The 16,901-nt window shown below is 39.1% G+C and overlaps 1 protein-coding gene across 1 annotated transcript in view; it reads right to left on the reverse strand.

Annotated features, from left to right (window-relative positions):
• The window catches only part of DNAH6 (dynein axonemal heavy chain 6), a 227,255-nt gene that overhangs the window by 126,732 nt on the left and 83,622 nt on the right, over positions 1 to 16,901 (reverse strand). The window contains exons 31-37 of the mRNA XM_059405712.1: positions 15,175 to 15,342; positions 14,118 to 14,266; positions 12,321 to 12,428; positions 8,937 to 9,492; positions 8,005 to 8,127; positions 3,452 to 3,634; positions 2,743 to 2,886 (exon numbers count right to left, since the gene is read on the reverse strand). Coding sequence (XP_059261695.1) covers positions 2,743 to 2,886; positions 3,452 to 3,634; positions 8,005 to 8,127; positions 8,937 to 9,492; positions 12,321 to 12,428; positions 14,118 to 14,266; positions 15,175 to 15,342 — 1,431 coding nt within the window. The remainder of the gene's footprint in view (positions 1 to 2,742; positions 2,887 to 3,451; positions 3,635 to 8,004; positions 8,128 to 8,936; positions 9,493 to 12,320; positions 12,429 to 14,117; positions 14,267 to 15,174; positions 15,343 to 16,901) is intronic.

Genomic DNA, 16,901 nt, shown 5'->3' on the forward strand with positions numbered 1-16,901 from the left:
TCCCAGGACCTGAGATCATGACCTGAGCCAAAGGCAGAGGCTTTAACCCACTGAGCCACCCAGGCGCCCTAGGATATTTTCTTATATAGTCACATTAAAGTAATCCAAATCAGAAAGTTGAATGGTGATATGTTATTACCTAATTTACATTCCAAATCCAAATATTGCCAGTATTTTTTTTTAAAGATTTTATTTATTTATTTGACAGAGAGAAATCACAAGTAGATGGAGAGGCAGGCAGAGAGAGAGAGAGGAAAGCAGGCTCCCTGCTGAGCAGAGAGCCCGATGCGGGACTCGATCCCAGGACCCTGAGATCATGACCTGAGCTGAAGGCAGCGGCTTAACCCACTGAGCCACCCAGGCACCCTTGCCAGTATTTTTAATAACGCCACTTACAACTATATTTCCCCCAGTCTTAGATCCAACATAGGATAGTCCATTGTATTCAGTTATACTTCTTAAGCCTCTTCATTTGGAAAAGTTCCTCAGCTTTCTCTGTCTCCCATGACAGACATTTTGGAGAATATAGGCCAGCTTATTTTATAGAATGCTCCTCAACTTGGGTATTCCAGGGTTATTCCCATAATTAAATTCAGGGCATGCATGTTTGAAAAGAATACTTCACAAGTGAGGTTGTGTGCTTCTCAGCACTCTGTATCAGGAGGCACAGGTTTGTCCTAATGCGGATGATGTTAAATTGATTTCTTAGGGGCGCCTGGGTGGCTCAGTGGTTTAAGCCTCTGCCTTCGGCTCAGGTCATGATCCCAGGGTCCTGGGATCGAGTCCCACATCGGGCTCTCTGCTCAGCAGGGAGCCTGCTTCCTCCTCTCTCTACCTGCCTGCCTCTCTGCCTACTTGTGATCTCTGTCTGTCAAGTAAAATAAAATAAAAATCTTTAAAAAAAAATTTGATTTCTTAAAGTAGTGTCTGCAAGGTTTCTTTACTCTAACAATACTATTTCTCTCTCTGCAATTAATCAATAATTTGTAGGAGATACTTTGAAACTAAGTAAATATTGTCTGTCATCTAGCCTTCACCCACAATTTTTAGCATCCATTGATAATTCTTGCCTAAATCAATTATTACTATGATGGCTGCAAAGTAATGACTTTCTAACTCCATCATTTCTTCTATGTAGATTAAATGGTATTCTTCTGTGAGACAAACCATAAGAGACTCTTAATCTCAGGAAACAAACTGAGGGTTGCTGGGGGGTGGGGAGGAGGGATAGGGTAGCTGGGTGATGGACACTGGGGAGGGTATATGCTATGATGAGTGCTGTGAATTGTGTAAAACTGACGAATCACAGACCTGTACCCCTGAAACAAATAATACATTATATGTTACTATAAATAAATATATCTATAAATATATAAATAATATTAAAAAGAAGAGAAAGAGCTCTTCCTTCTGCCCCATTTATTTATTTATTCAGGTATATTTTTGTTCTGAATATCAACTCATAGATTTTTATTTCATGCAAAGTCTTGTAATCCCATACTATTATTATTTATTTTGATTCTCAAATCTGTCTAGATTTGGTCAATGGGAGTCCCTCAAACTGGCTCCCGTGTTCCTTTGAGATATGTGATCATTCTTGGAGCACTTCTTTGCAACCTGCCATAAGAAGATGTTCTAGGCTCATTTTGTTCTTTCCCCTGTCTTACTCCAGCTATGTCATTACAGAGCTTTGGTTCCCTTTCATGGAGAACGGTATTTAGAAATGAGCATACTAGGTATGTTCATTGCTCCTGAGTTGTCTTCTTCTAGTTCCTATCAGCACACAGAACTAGGGAATTAATATATGTATGAATATATGTATTAATTTCCATATATGTATATACATTTTTTGATCTATGAGAACCAAGACTTCCAATTCCAATGCAAGAACACAGGTGCCTTCTAATATCTCCCCTTCCACATTTGTAAATCCTTTTTCTAACAGTGAGAAACCTGGCTGACATTATCCTCAACATATTTATTCATTTGCTCAATCTTAGAATGTATAGAAAGTAAATTCTGAATTGTCAAACCATAGCGCTGTGAAAAAGAAATGCACTAGCTAGAATTCAATATTTGTTTATGGTAGGAAGGTTTTTAAAAATTTTTTTATTTATTTGACAGAGAGAAAGAGATCACAAGTAGGCAGAGAGGCAGGCAGAGAGAGAGGGGGAAGCAGGCTCCCTGCTGAGCAGAGAGCCCAATGCAGGGCTCAATTCCAGGATCCTGGGATCATGACCTGAGCCAAAGGCAGAAGCTTAACCCACTGAGCCACCCAGGTGCCCCTATGGTAGGGAGTTTTAATATTCTTTTATACCTTACTTTCTTTGTATGGCTGGAGGAGGATTATGAAAAATTTTAATATAGTAAGTGCTCTCTGTGGTTTAAAAAAGTGGATAATTTAATAAATTCTTTTAGTGAAGGATTTTTATTTGTTGTAGAACTAAGTCTTTCAAAGTTTTAGTCTTGAAATTTAATTTTAATGATTCAGAATTATTATGTTTTTTTTTGTTTATATTTTATTGATTTATTTAACAGAGAGAGACAGATCACAAGTAGGCAGAGAGGCAGGTGGGGTGGGGGTGGGGGAAGCAGGCTCCTTGCTGAGCAGAGAGCCCGATGTGGGGCTTGATCCCAGGACCCTGAGATCATGACCTGAGCTGAAGGCAGAGGTTTAACCCACCGAGCCACCCAGGTGCCCCTCAGAATTATTATGTTAAAATGAAATTATTTGGTTCTTACCCTGGCATCAGGATTATCATCGAATTGTGTTCTAATAAACGTATCGAAAGAATCCCAGTAGTTTTCAGTTAGATTACCTCCTAAAGACCATAAATAACAGAATACGAAAGTCTGACATAGCATTGTATTCAGTTTTGTTTGTTCCTGAAAAAGCAAAGAGAAAAAGAGTTTTAGTATTTTATTTGTTAATATAACAAGAATCCTTAAATTGCAAAGCCTGAAGATTGTTTTCTTTTGTTGAGATACATGCATTTTAAAAAGGGCATAGTATATGTTTCTTAGAGTTGACCCAGTAGTCCACAGATCAATGTTTTATACTAGTACAAGATAATGAATGGCAAGGGATATGTAGAAAAAAGCTCAAGGTTGTCTTTCAGTGGACTATTATCACTTTGTTTACACCTGCATGAAAGTATTTAAGCAGCTGCTAGACAGAAACATACTGGGAATGTGTTGCAGACTATAGGAATTGTACATTGAGTACAAGAGTAAACTATAGGTTCTCTGACATTCCTTCCAATTTTGAGATTCTATGAATCTCAATCTATTGTAATAGATTCTATGAATCTATTTACAATCATTACTCCTTAAAAAATTATCTTGAAAATCAAATGATCATTTTATAGAAAATTTAGTTATCTATTTGCAAAGCACCTATACAACAATCTCATTTTCCTAGCTTTATAGCAGGGAGAAAAACCTTTCATACCATCGTCAAATTAACTCCATCCTTCCCAAGTATCAAAGACTCCAATAAGCAACAGAGTGTAGTAACTTTGCTGATGTCCACTTGTGGGATTGCTTGGCCACATTTTTTATTGATAAAATGTAAACCATCATCAACATAACGTTGGAAAAGATTCAGTATATACTCTTGGGTTTCCTCATTCAGCTGAAAATCATACAAACAAATAATATTTCAGTAAGACCAGATGAAATATGTAATTAAATTTAGAAATGAGTTAGTTTAAATCTGTGTATTACAATATATTCTGTGACTTTTAGATTAAAGGATAAAAACATCACAAGATATGAAACAAATTGAAATTTTTAAAAGTCTGTGATTTGGAAGAGACATATGAGGAGATTCTGGGTAGTTGTAGTAGACAATGTCCTATATTGTGAAAATGCCAAAGACTTGACCTGGAACTAATAAGCACTTACAGCAATGTTACAGGATGCAAGGTCAAGATACAGAGTCAATTCCTATATACTTGCAATGAATAATTAGAATTTGATATGGAAAATATAATACCATTTATATTAGCACAAAAATTAAATACTTAGGTATAAATCCAACAAAATACGTACAAGGGCAAAGTAAGGAAAACTACAAGACTCTGATGAAAGAAGATAGAGATGACCGAAGTAAACAGAAAGATATTCAATGTGTATGGATGGGGAGATCCAATATTGTTAAGATGTCAACACTTCCTAACTTGATCTATAGATTCACTGTAGTCTGAATCACAACACAGCAGGTAATTTTGTGTATATCAGCAAACCGATTATAAAGTTTATATAGATAGTTGAAATACCCAAAATAGCACATTGTTGAAGAACAAAGTTGGAAGACTGACGATATCTGACTTTAAGAATTACTAAAAAGCTACAGTAATCAAGACAGTGTGATAATGGCAAAACAACAGACACATAGATAAATGGAACAGAATAGAGAACCCAGAGACAGACCCATACAAATGTAGTTAACCATCTACCACACAAGAACAAAAGGAATCCACTGAAGAAGGGATGATGTTTCCTTCCTTCTTTCCTTCCTTTTTAAAGACTTTTATTTATTTATTTGATGGAGAGATAGAGAGGCAGAGCGGCAGGCGGAGGGAGAGGGAGAAGCAGGCTCTCTGCTGAGCAGGGAGTCCCGCATGGGGCCAGATCCCAGGACCCTGGGATCATGACCTGAGCTGAAGGCAACGCTTAACCAATTGAGTCACCCAGGCATGCCAGGATGGTGTTTTCAGTAAATGGTGTTGGAACAACTGGACATCCATATATAAAAAAACATGAATGTAGACACTGATATTACACCTTTCACAAAAGTTAACTCAAAAGTGGATCACAGACATAAATGTGAAAAGCAAAACTATAAAACTTCTAGAAGATAACAGATAAAGAACTAGCTGACCTTAAGTTGGGAAATGGGTTTCAGATATAATGCCAAAAGCTCAATCCATGAAAGAAAATATGGTAAGTTGGACTTTGTTAAAATTAAAAACTTGTGTTTGGGGATGCCTGGGTGGCTCAGTTGGTTAAGCGGCTGCCTTCGGCTCAGGTCATAATCCCAGCGTCCTGGGATCGAGTCCCACATCGGGCTCCCTGCTCAGCAGGGAGCCTGCTTCTCCCTCTGCCTCTGCCTGCCACTCTGTCTGCCTATGCTCACTCTCTCTGACAAATGAATAAATAAAATCTTAAAAAAAAAAAAAACAACAACAAAAACCTTGTGATCAGTGAAAGATTGTTAAGAGAATGAAAAGCCTGGCTGGGAGAAAATTTTCACCTGACAAAGAACTTGTATCCAAAAAATTGCAGAGAACTTATAAAGCTCAAAAAGAGTAAATAGCCCAATAAAAAAGGAGCAAGACTGAGCAGGCACCTCACCAAAGGAGATAAACAGATGGCAAATAAGCATGTAAAAAGACACTCATGATCACACATTAGAGAAATGCACATTAAAACAATGAGACATAGGTATTTGAATGGCGAAAACCTAAAACACCAACATCACCAAATGCTGGTGAGGATGTATAGCAAGATTTCTCATTCATCGCTGGTGGGAATGCAGAATGGTACAGCACTTCAGAAGACAAACAGGCAGTTTCTTAGAAAGCTAAATAAAATTTTACCATATGGAGACAGCTGGGTGGCTCAGTCGGTTAAGCGTCTGCCTTAAATTAAGTTCAGGGCATGATCCCAGGGTTGTGGGATTGAGTCCCGCACCAGGGCTCTGTGCTCAGTGGGGAGACTGCTTCTCGCTCTGCCTCTGCAGCTCCCCCTGCTCCTCCCCCTGCTTGTGTGCGTGCTCTCTCTCCCTCTCTCACTCTGACAAATAAACAAAGTCTTAAAAAAAAATTCTTTTTACCATATGATCCAGCAATCACACTCCTAGATATTTTACCTAAATGAACGGAAAACTTAAGTCTACACAAAAACCTGCTCACAGATGTTTATAGGAGCTTTCTTCATAATTGACAAAAGCTGGAAGCAATCAAATATCCTTCATCGGGTGAATGGATAAACTTGGTAAATCCATACAATGGAATATTATTCAAAACCAGAAAGAAATGAGCTATCAAGCCAAAGAAAGACATGAAGGAAACTTAAAAATGTATTATTAAGTGAAAGAAGCCAATTTGAAAAGCTACATACTGTATGATTCCAATTACTTGACATTTGGAAAAGACAAAACTATAGAGACAGTAAAAAGATCAGTGGTTGCCAAGGGTTGGGAGGGGGTATGGATGGATGAGTAGCACAGATTTTAAGTCAGTGAAACTATTATGTATAATACTGTAAGGGTGGACACATTACACATTTGTCATAACCACAGAATTGTACAACACGAGAGTGAACCCTAACGTAAACTATGCTCTTTAGTTAATAGTAATGTGTCAATAATGTTTCGTCAATTTTAACAAATCACTTTTAATAAATATGCCATAAATGGGGGATGTTAGTGTAAGGGCCTATGTAGCCAGAGTGGCCCCACCCTGGTTGAACTGCCATTTTGTTGTTTATGAAGTAAAACTTAAATTGATTCTGCCCCCCCCCCCCCCCCGGGGAACTTACTTAAAAACAAGTCCTGGAAACCAGTCGCAGTTAACAAAGTCCAAATACAAGGGTGGGTCAGGCCAGGTGGAAGTATTCAGTCAGTGGAAGTGCATACTGTCTTCTAGCTACCAAGGAGTATCGGTCCCGCCCTTTGGGCACCTTTTGGGTGCCAATTTTGACCAAGGTGATAGGCTGGTTCAAATGTCTACTAGGGTAAATTGTAATTCAACTGGTCACCTAGCATGACTGTGCAGCTTTCTCTGTGTGTTACAACTTCATTAGTCACCTGTGCATGGCCAGGCCCAACCACATGGCCTTTGCTCTATAAAAGCTAGTCTGTGAACAGATAAGGGTCGTCCTCTCTGTAAGGGGTGGCCCTGACCGGTCTGTCTGACGGTCTGTTTGCTTCTTAATGCTTGGCGCAAAATAAAGCTTTGCTTGACCTTTGCTTTATATCAGTCTCACTCCTTTAATCACGGACCCATTATTGGGGGACCCAACAGTTAGTAGGAAAAACTATGTTTGGAGGGGAAGGAGTATATGATAGCACTCCGTACTTTCTATTAAACTTTTCTATAAACCTAAAAGTGCCGTAAATAATATAGCCTATTGATTTAAAAGTAAAGCAAATTTGCGAAGGTTTAAAATCTTATAGTTATAATGAGTTCTCAATTCTGAGGCTTATTTTCCTTAATAATGTGCTCTGAAACTAGAACATATTATTGTTCCAATGTTGATGCCTAACAATGAAAAAAACAATCGTTTTCTGTTTCATCTTTGCAGGGGGAGAGGCAGAAAGAAGATGGCCCTCTGGAATGGGGGCTGGGATGGGGGCACAACACTTCAAAAGATCCCTTGTTAAGTCAAGGCAAAGAGAACTCCTATTTTAGAATGGAAAGGGTACAGAAGGTGATACAGAACTGAGTAGTCCCATATAATAATTTGGAATGTCTCCTCTGAGATTAGAAGACATCTTGGGTCAGAAACATAAGATTGGGTGGGAGGGAAACTCATTTTCTTTTCTCTCAGAGATGTTAATGGCTCTTACAATCTAAAAACAATGACAGTACCTGGATTAAAATGCTCTTTTCTTCATTGTGATTCCTTCTCATTATCCCAAGCCCTCTGCAAAGTCTTTGTTAATGGCCCAGCCTGTTCTAGCTGTGTTTGGGGGACTTAAGGGAGCATTTGTGCTTGCAGGCAGAGGAACCAATCTAGGGAGAAGTCAGGCAGAGTGGCCAGGAATCAGCAGCGAGGCAGCGGGGCAGGCTGAGGTAACAGATAATGAGGACGGATCTGGGGAGGATATAAACATTTCTGGAGGTTCTCAAGAATTCTTAGGGACAAGCAATAAGTTCAGTATTGGAATTTCCCTCTGTGAAGCACAATGAGGTCTCTTAACTTACTGCAGTTTGGGCATGCGAGGGCCTCCATCCTGACAGATGGATATGTTGTGGTGTACCTGGCTGTACTTACTTTTTTAGAAATACTCTTCATCCATGTTTTAACATAAGGCATCCATTTCAGTTCTTCAGGATCCACAAACACCATTCCACATCGACTGACTGTTGCAGGAGAGGCAACCCTTAGATCTTGCACCTGCAATTGAAGGAAGTTGAACAAAAAATAGCTAATACTACTTCCTAATTCTTCACCTTCAATGCTAATGGATCACATGTTTAAACAACACTGAAAGGCTTTGTAGGAAAGGGAGACAGACAGCCTTAAGTAATCAAAAATGGAGAAAGAAAGGTAAGTGAGGCATAAGGTGAAAAAAAAAAAAACAAACCCTTAAGAGGATAATGCCTTAAGAGGATTTGGCATTATCCTCTTCATTTTTGTCTTCTTCACTTTTTCATTCTTATATCTGATACCTAGCTGAACACCTAGCACACGGTAGGCATTCAGTCCATGTTTGATGAATGGGTACGGCAGGGTGGTATCTTCCAGAATACCACACAATTAGGTCCACAATCCTTTTCCAATCCCTTCACCAAATATTCATACCACAGAGAGGTAATTTATTCATAGTAAATATAACGTATTTTAATTTAAAAAAATTTTTTATATAGAATTTTTTTAAACTTGGAAGGCATTTCAAATCATGTAACATCATCAATGTATTTATTAACTATCTCCAAAAGAAAGGAAACAAGTGCTGAGGAAGATAGAATTTATTGTATTTCCTGTTTATAGAGTAACAGGAATATTTGAGAGTCTTTGGTTCTCAGGATGCATACTCTACTATGAAAGGACAATTTGATAAGGATGTAAGCAATTTAGTATGTAAACAAAACAGCATGGTAGGCCTTACAGATAGTAAATGATTTAGCAGCAAGAAAAAAAATTGATGATAGCATGCCAATCTAATGAATGATTTCACACCCCAGTAAGACATATGTATTTACCTCAAAAAGCATGTGGATTTGAGGTGTGAGTTTGATCCTCTCACTGTTAGCCAGACAAAGCATCTTGTTATCGTCCAACACTGTATTCATATTTTCAATCCAAAGAGCATCCACGGGCCCATCACTGATGATCCATTTATGGTCTTCTGAAGTGTCATTCACAGCTGCTCGGACACTTAGTGCCATTAGACCATCTTTCCACTCCAAGGTTACATTATTAACTTCACCATATAATTCACCCATTGTAATTGATTTAGGGTTAAGAACATATGTTTTAACTGGTTGGTAAAAGGGATTGTCTATACCAAGTTTTCGCAAATTCCCTAAAGTTTCTGCTAGTATTTTGTAAACTGTGGTCTTGCCACCTCCTGTTGGCCCAACTAACATCACACCATGTCTTACCAGCATAGTTTCATAGAACTGTATCACTTTTTTAACCATACATGCCTCAGGCTGAAGATTCTGTCTATTCATGACATCTATAATTGTTGACTGCAATATACCATAATCATGTTCTGGAATTTGGACTCCAGGAAAAAGATCAGATATGATTCCACTGAAAAAAAATAAATAAATAAAATCATTGATCATTGATATTTCCCAATATTTATTACAACCATTGATTACAATGAGTCTTAACTTTCCACTTAATCTTTTCTTCTGAACATGCACAGTACTAATCTGTCCTGTGTGTTATACCAAAATCTAACATTTCTCTGAATTGTGTATGATTTTTTTTGTTTCTTGTACAGTAGATCAATGGTCTTAAGTATATTGGGAGGTTTTTGAGGTAAGGAATGTCTCTTATGTTGTTTGTATTGTCCACAGTACATGGCATAGTATCAAATATACAGAAAGTGATGAATTTATCAGTTTATTTTAAAAATTATATTTATATCCCAATTTTTTCCAAAAGCATTAATGCATGCTTATTACTATATGGATATTCAGAAAAATAAGATGGAAATAGAAATAGAAACTAATAGTAGGTTTTAAAAAAGGAATAAAGGAAAAATTAACTGTTTTTGTGAGAAGCAGACAATACGGGATGTTTCTATGGGTAAAAAAAGAAGCTAAATCCCCACCTCACACTATATATACAAATACATTTGAGATATAATAAAGACTTCTGTATAAAATGACAAAAATACTAGATGAAAATATAACATATATTTTTGCAACACTGTGGTTACGAAGGTCTCTCTTTTTATTTTATTTATTTAAAAAAATTAGATTTAAATTTTAGCTAATTAGGGGTGTCTGGGTGACTCAGCTGGTTAAGTGTCTACGTTCAGCTCAGGTTATGATCCCAGAGTCCTGGGATTGAGCCCTACATCAGGTCTCCCTGCTCAGTGGGGAGTCTGCTTCTCCCTCTGCCCCTCCCCATGCTCATGTTCTCTCTCTCTCTAAAATAAATAAAAATCTTCTGAAAATAAATTTTAGTTAGTTAACATACAGTGCAATATGGGTTTCTGGAGTAGAATTCAGTGATTCATCACTTATGTACAACACCAGTACTCATCAAAACAATTGCCTTTTTAAATACTTATCACCCATCTAGCCTATCCAAGAAGCTCTTTCTAATGAAGACAAGAAATCTACAACTATTATTTAAAAAGTTGATAAAGTGAAAAAATAAAAACAAACAAGCAAAAAACCACAAACGTGTGTGAGATAAAAGGCTTTAGAAAAGTATTTCCAATTTTTATACCAGATAAAGTTTATGATTTCCTACAAAACAATAAGAAAAAAGAGCACAATAGAAATATGCTCTAAAAATAATAAATATAAATGACTAATGAACCCAAGAAATAATGCTTAATGGCACTAATAATTAAAGAAATGCATACTAAAATAGTGTATGACTTCCGGTCACTCTCTAAAACATTCAAAAGGAAATAGGTATTATCATAAAATCATTTATATAAATGTAAGTATCTTTGGACAATATCCTAATAGAATCTATCTGAATTAAAAATATCCATAGTCGATAAAACCTAGGAAATTTACTAGAATCTCATTTATAGAGGTATCACAGGTGTATAAAGATAAATGTATAGGAATTTTCATCATTGTGTTCTTCCAAAAGAGAGTATACATGTGTCTACTCAGAGGGTCTGACAGAGGACAAAAGCAAATCAGAAGATATGCCAGAGGACAAGAGCAAAGGAAACTCTAGCATAGTCATAAATGGACATCCCAGGATGAAAAATGTGCACCAGGATAATGGGCAAGCACTGCAGATTAGAGCAGGAGGACAGAGGGCTCGAAGGAGACAAATTGGGTAGAATGTTTTATATAATTGAAGATTTTTTTTAAAAGGAGATTTATACATACCCTGAGAGAATTTGGAAATAAATTACTGATAAATTTGTAAGAAAGTAGGTACAGAATTAAAAAATAAAAACTATTTATTTTAACAAAATAAAATTAACAGATGTAGGGAAAGGATAATAAAAACAAGGGAAATGTAGCTCAGCTGTGGATACTATTTATACAGCTGTAATAAATTATGGGAACCCTGGACATTTAGCTCCAGTTAGATGGCAATAATTGCAGGGGGAGGGGGAAGGTCTACGTGCATACCCCCATCTCCCGTTTACCCTATACAGCATATCTAAAACTGAAAAATCAAGAAATTTCATAAATACAGTACTTAAAACTATGGAGGGAAATATCAAAACAAATAAAAATTGAAAAATGATTACCTTTAGGAAGTGGGAGTTGGTGAAGGGCACGGAGCTACTGTTTCTCATGAGATTAATTTATTATACTTTTTACAACTACATACATAGATGACTTGGATAAACATAAAACTTAATAGTAAAAGTAGAAATAGATAAAAGCCCTCACATTTATATTAAGCCCCAAACCTGGTTTTTTGGGGTCAGGAATTTCTCTTAGATCAGGAACTTGTAACCAAATGCTAATTCGTAGAACACACAGCTTAATGACCAATACTGTGAAAAAAGACATGATTGGTGCTTAAGCTTTAAGATCTTTATTTTAAACTAGTATTTTTTTTTTCTGTTTTAGGTAATTATATTGTTGGTAGTGGTGGTATTTTTAATTAATTATTTTTATTAATATATAATGTATTATTTAGCCCAGGGGTACAGGTCTGTGAATCGTCAGGCTTAAACATTTCACAGCACTCACCATTGCACATACCCTCCCCAATGTCCATTACCCAGCCACCCTCTCCCTACTCCCCAACCCCCAGTAACCCCGTTTGTTAAACTAGTGTTTTAAAAACTGTAACAAGTATCTCCAGGAAAGATGAGGATGTTATTATCTTGTTAGAGACGGATATAACTGAACAGAAGACTATCCTTTACTTCTACCCAGCAGTTATGCCTTATTCTGTAACATCTAGAAACTCACCTGAACAGAACAGCATCATCTGTTAGGAATTTTGGCAAGTTGGAGTCTCGTAAAGCTCTTATCAATACCACGTCTTCACTTAGGTCTGGATTCTCCCTTTTTAAAGACCTAAATTGAAAGGGATGATTCAAATGATGTTGCAAGAACCCAGTACTTCTAAACATGATTTTCCAAACCTGTAGGTTAGGGAGTCTACTTGCAAAAAGTTGTGGAAGGCACCCCCTGTGGATTCCTGCTAAAGGAGAGAATCATTTTTCCTTACATGTCCACTGTCCATCTCCATCAGATCACAGGACAGATCACGCACTGGCTATAGGCTTTGAGAATGACAAAGGTATTTTTTCAACCTCCCTGCATCAATCCAGACTTTATTCAACCTGAATTTACAGCTTCCCAAATAAACCATAATGATTCACATCGCTGTGACTTTCTTTTCTCTCAGCCCAGAAAGTCCTGCTTTGCTCTTTTGACATCTCTTAATTCTCCTTCAAAACCCAGCCCGGTTACTCTCTCCTCCAGAAAGTTCCTCTGTGGCCCTCATCAGCAAACCCTGGGCATGACCCTGTTATGGCTGTCCCTATGCAATGTGTCCTAGATGACTGCTCCTATGTCGGTCCTGCCCGCTGGCCTGTGGTTGTGTTCCTGAAGAGCAAGTATATCTGAATCCCTCAGTGTCCCTGGTCTTTACATGGCAATCCTATAAAAGGGGAAAATGCTGTATCTGGGAGGTTGAAAGAAAGAACAGAGTAGGGCAGGGAGATTTGTGCAGAGTCCAGGGGCCTGGAGAAGGGGCCCTGGATGCGTGGAGCCCAAGCCAGTAAGTTATGGCCTAAAAAGAAGGACTAGAAAGAAGGTAGATTCCCTCAGAGACTCTGGATGAAGAACCCCTCAGAGGTAGAGGTTTCAAGAGGTTATAAAGGGAGAAGTTGGGGCTTAAAAAGAAGAAAACTAGAAAGTTGGTTTACTAGAAACTACAAAGCAGCTAGGGTTGGACCATACCGGAAAGGCAGAGGCAGAGCCTAGGACAGGAGCCTAGGACAGAAGCCTGGACTGAGGGCACAATGAGGAAACTAAAGTTTCTCTCAAGGATTCAGGCTTTCTCAGGTGACGGTATGACTTAACTTACTGTATGTGCATAACAAATGGTGCCTTTTAAGTCTAGTCATCCTATCTCACGGTGGTAAAGGCTTTTGTAGCTAAAACACAAGTGAAATAAGTCAAGCAGAGAAAGTCAATTATCATTATGGTTTCACTTACTTGTGGAGCATAAGGAATAACATGGAGGACATTAGGAGAAGGAAAGGAAAAGCAAATTGGGAGAATTGGAGGGGGAGACAAACCATGAGAGACTGTGGTCTCTGAGAGACAAACTGAGAGTTTTAGAGGGGAGGGGGTGAGGGACTGGTGAGCCTGGTGGTGGGTATCAAGGAGGGCACTATTGCATGGAGCACTGGGTGTGGTGCATACACAATGAATCTGGGAACACTGAAAAAATAAAATTAAAAACAAAAAACAAAAAACAAAAAACAACCCTCAATGTATGTAGTGAGCTCAGGGGAAATGAAAGCTAGCTAAAGCCTGGTTGAGAGACTCTGGTTCAGTGTAGGGTCAACTGGGACTACCCATGAGGAGAGTGGCCCCGTTTGGCTGTGGCCTGGGAGTGTCAAGGTAAAATGATGGCAGTGGAGCTCACATTTTCGAGTCACCTTCTATCTTGCTTCAAGAGGTGTGGTGAATTAGCCATTTGCTTTACTTAGCTGGTTTAGAATTTCACTCTTGACCCCTTTGGCTTCTTACCCGGCCATGACCAGTACAGACTTCACCGCTCTCATGCCAAAGTCGTAGTGATCCTGCTGAGAGAGCTGTTCACTGCAAAGCTTATACATCTGTGTCATTTTTCTTGCTAATATTTTACTGGATTCAAATCCTTCCGAATATAGAATTACCTGGAAGGGGAAAGTACAATGCAATGCTTCTTATATTGTATTGACAGTGATATATAAGCATAATACCAATGTATGCAAAATCTATGTTAGGCATTATACCTCTCTGAGTTGTTATATCATTTAACAAAGAAGTATGAAGATTGAAAGGAAAAGGGTTTTCTGTATTACAACAAGGTGAAAGGTGGGATATTACACAGGGATGCTTAAGCAGTGATTCTGTTTCCTTTCTATAGATGAAGATGTGGCCTTAGCGACATTGGGTTCAAAAACAGTAGAGCCCCCTGTTTAAAAAATGTTCATATCATGGAGGCTGGATGGTGTTGTAAGGCCTGTGTACAAAGGCAAGACTTGAGTTTCTCTGATCAGACATAAACACCACCTTGTGGACAGACTCTGTGATAGCTGGGTGCTCCCTTTAGGCCTGCTGAGTATCAAGGGAAGCTACACAGATTTGCAGCCTTCCTCTGCCCTAGGAGGCTACTTGGCTTCTGACAAATTTCTGCATTCTTGGTTAAATAAATTGGATGATGACCTTGGAGGGGAGTGTGGAACATTTCTTCAATCCACTACCTACTCAAATCACTGCAGCTGGCCTCAGAATCAGGATATGAAATGATGTAGACAATTCGCTGATTTATTTCAGATTTAGGGGCCTACTACATTCCAGATACCATTCTGGGCACTGGGGATGTAGCAGTTACACACACACATGCAAAACACCAAAGCATTCTGTGTGATAACAGTCACATCCACCAAAGCATTCTGTGTGATAACAGTCACATCCACACTGAAGAGTAATGTGTAACTTTTGCCAGGGTGCAGTCATAAAGGAAACTTACTACTTCAATAGAATCAAATAGTAAGTAAAACATGCTTAAATTTTTTCTGCTTTATAATGTGAAGCTCACCTCTGCAATCAAAGCATAATTTGGAACCATCATTGCAAAGGGTCTAAACAGGGCTTTCAAATTATCTGGCAATTCAGTTCTGCCTGCGTATCCAGGATTCATTGTGATAAAGGCTGCACAAGTCATGACCAACTTGATTTCCCGCCCTTCAAACATGAATCTAGACAGCTGTTTGAAAGAAAGAGAAAATACAAGTTAACACTTCTCTAGATATTTGGAAATTCTTTCACATAAGCACAACTTGAGTATAAAACTTGTATATGGAACATTCAAGCAAAGACTACCAGCCCAGTGAATCCCGCTGTTGGACAACCCAGAACGTTTCTCTCCTGATTCTGTACTACCAACCCCCAATCTCTGCTGGGCTCAGTAGTTCCTACTTTTTGCTTCTCTGTCCCTGATTTGCCCAAATTGTCCCTTTCTGGCCCAGTCCTATAATATTTTAGGCCTCAACCTCTTTTGCTGAGACTCCTCAATTCAAGTTGGATGCAATTGTTAGGATTCGGCGCTCTCTCTCTCTCAAGTTGGATGCAATGGCCCTGAAACTTCTCCACCCCTATTTTCTCCCCAGGAAATTCTAAGGGGATCGGAGTCCTTGAGTGTGAGAGGCCCCACTGTTGGGGAGGGCACCCCTCCTCCACTCTCATTCAAGGGCAAACACCTGCCAAGCATCTGCTGCAGATGAGGTACATGGTTAGGTGTGGAGGTGGGGAGCTGAGGAAGACTCACACGGGGGGGTGGGGGGGAAGCCCAAGAAGCTCCCAGGCCTACAGTGTGGCAGATATGGAACCCGGGGCTGAGCACTACAACAGATGCCCCATTGGAGGTGTGTGCAAAGCCCACAGGAGGAGCGGGGAATCTCTTCTCGCCCTTTTGGCTAAGATCAAGTGTAGGAGGAGCAGGGAAGCCAGCTTGGCCTGAAGAATGAAGAAGGGCATTTGATGTGGACAAGGACGGGGAGGCATCTGGTCAAAGGGAGCCATGCACGTTCAGGAAATGACCAGATACTCACTTTACTAAAGAGTGAAGTTCCAAGAGGAAAGTGTAGCTAGGCCAAGGCCTGAGCATCAAGAAGAGTCTTACCTGCTGGGCTAAGGAATTTAGATTTTTGTGCTGTGGGTGTGGGGAAGCAGAGAACAATGCTGGGCAGAGTGATAGGATCAAAGGTAGCAGTGGAGAGGCTGGACAAACTATAGAGGGGGAACAAGTAAGGAATTATTATTGAACAAGTGGCAAGATCCAGATTTATGGAGTTACCATCAGTGATGAGAGGCATCTAGCAGATAAAATTAAATGAACTTGATGATGGCTTAGATTCTCAGGTTGATGGTAATAGTGGGGGGGTGGGGAATCCAAGATGAATGCCAGGTTTCTAACTGGGCCATGGGAGGAAGGCATTATTAGCAAACACAAAGAATACAGGGAAGACTAGGAGATGTGTCGTAGCCCAGAGAAGAAAATGTTGGGCAGTACAATGGAGATCAGGCCTGCGGCCATTAAATAGCTGCTGTGCTATTCTTCATCTATTCCAGGGGATCGATTCCACTCCACCCATCTCAGAGGTCTTCCTCCCTTCCTGTTATCTCACATTAGCGCCCTACAGTTGCCAGTGCTTCTGTCCTGCCTCCATTCTTGTTGGTCCTTCTCTCTTACTCCCCATGCTCTGCTCTCAGCTAAATGCTCAGCAAGGTAATAGTAACTTATGAGTTATGTGCTATCTGGAGGTC

The sequence above is a fragment of the Mustela nigripes genome, chromosome 7, assembly GCF_022355385.1.
Source record: "Mustela nigripes isolate SB6536 chromosome 7, MUSNIG.SB6536, whole genome shotgun sequence".
Taxonomy (NCBI): Eukaryota; Metazoa; Chordata; class Mammalia; order Carnivora; family Mustelidae; genus Mustela; species Mustela nigripes.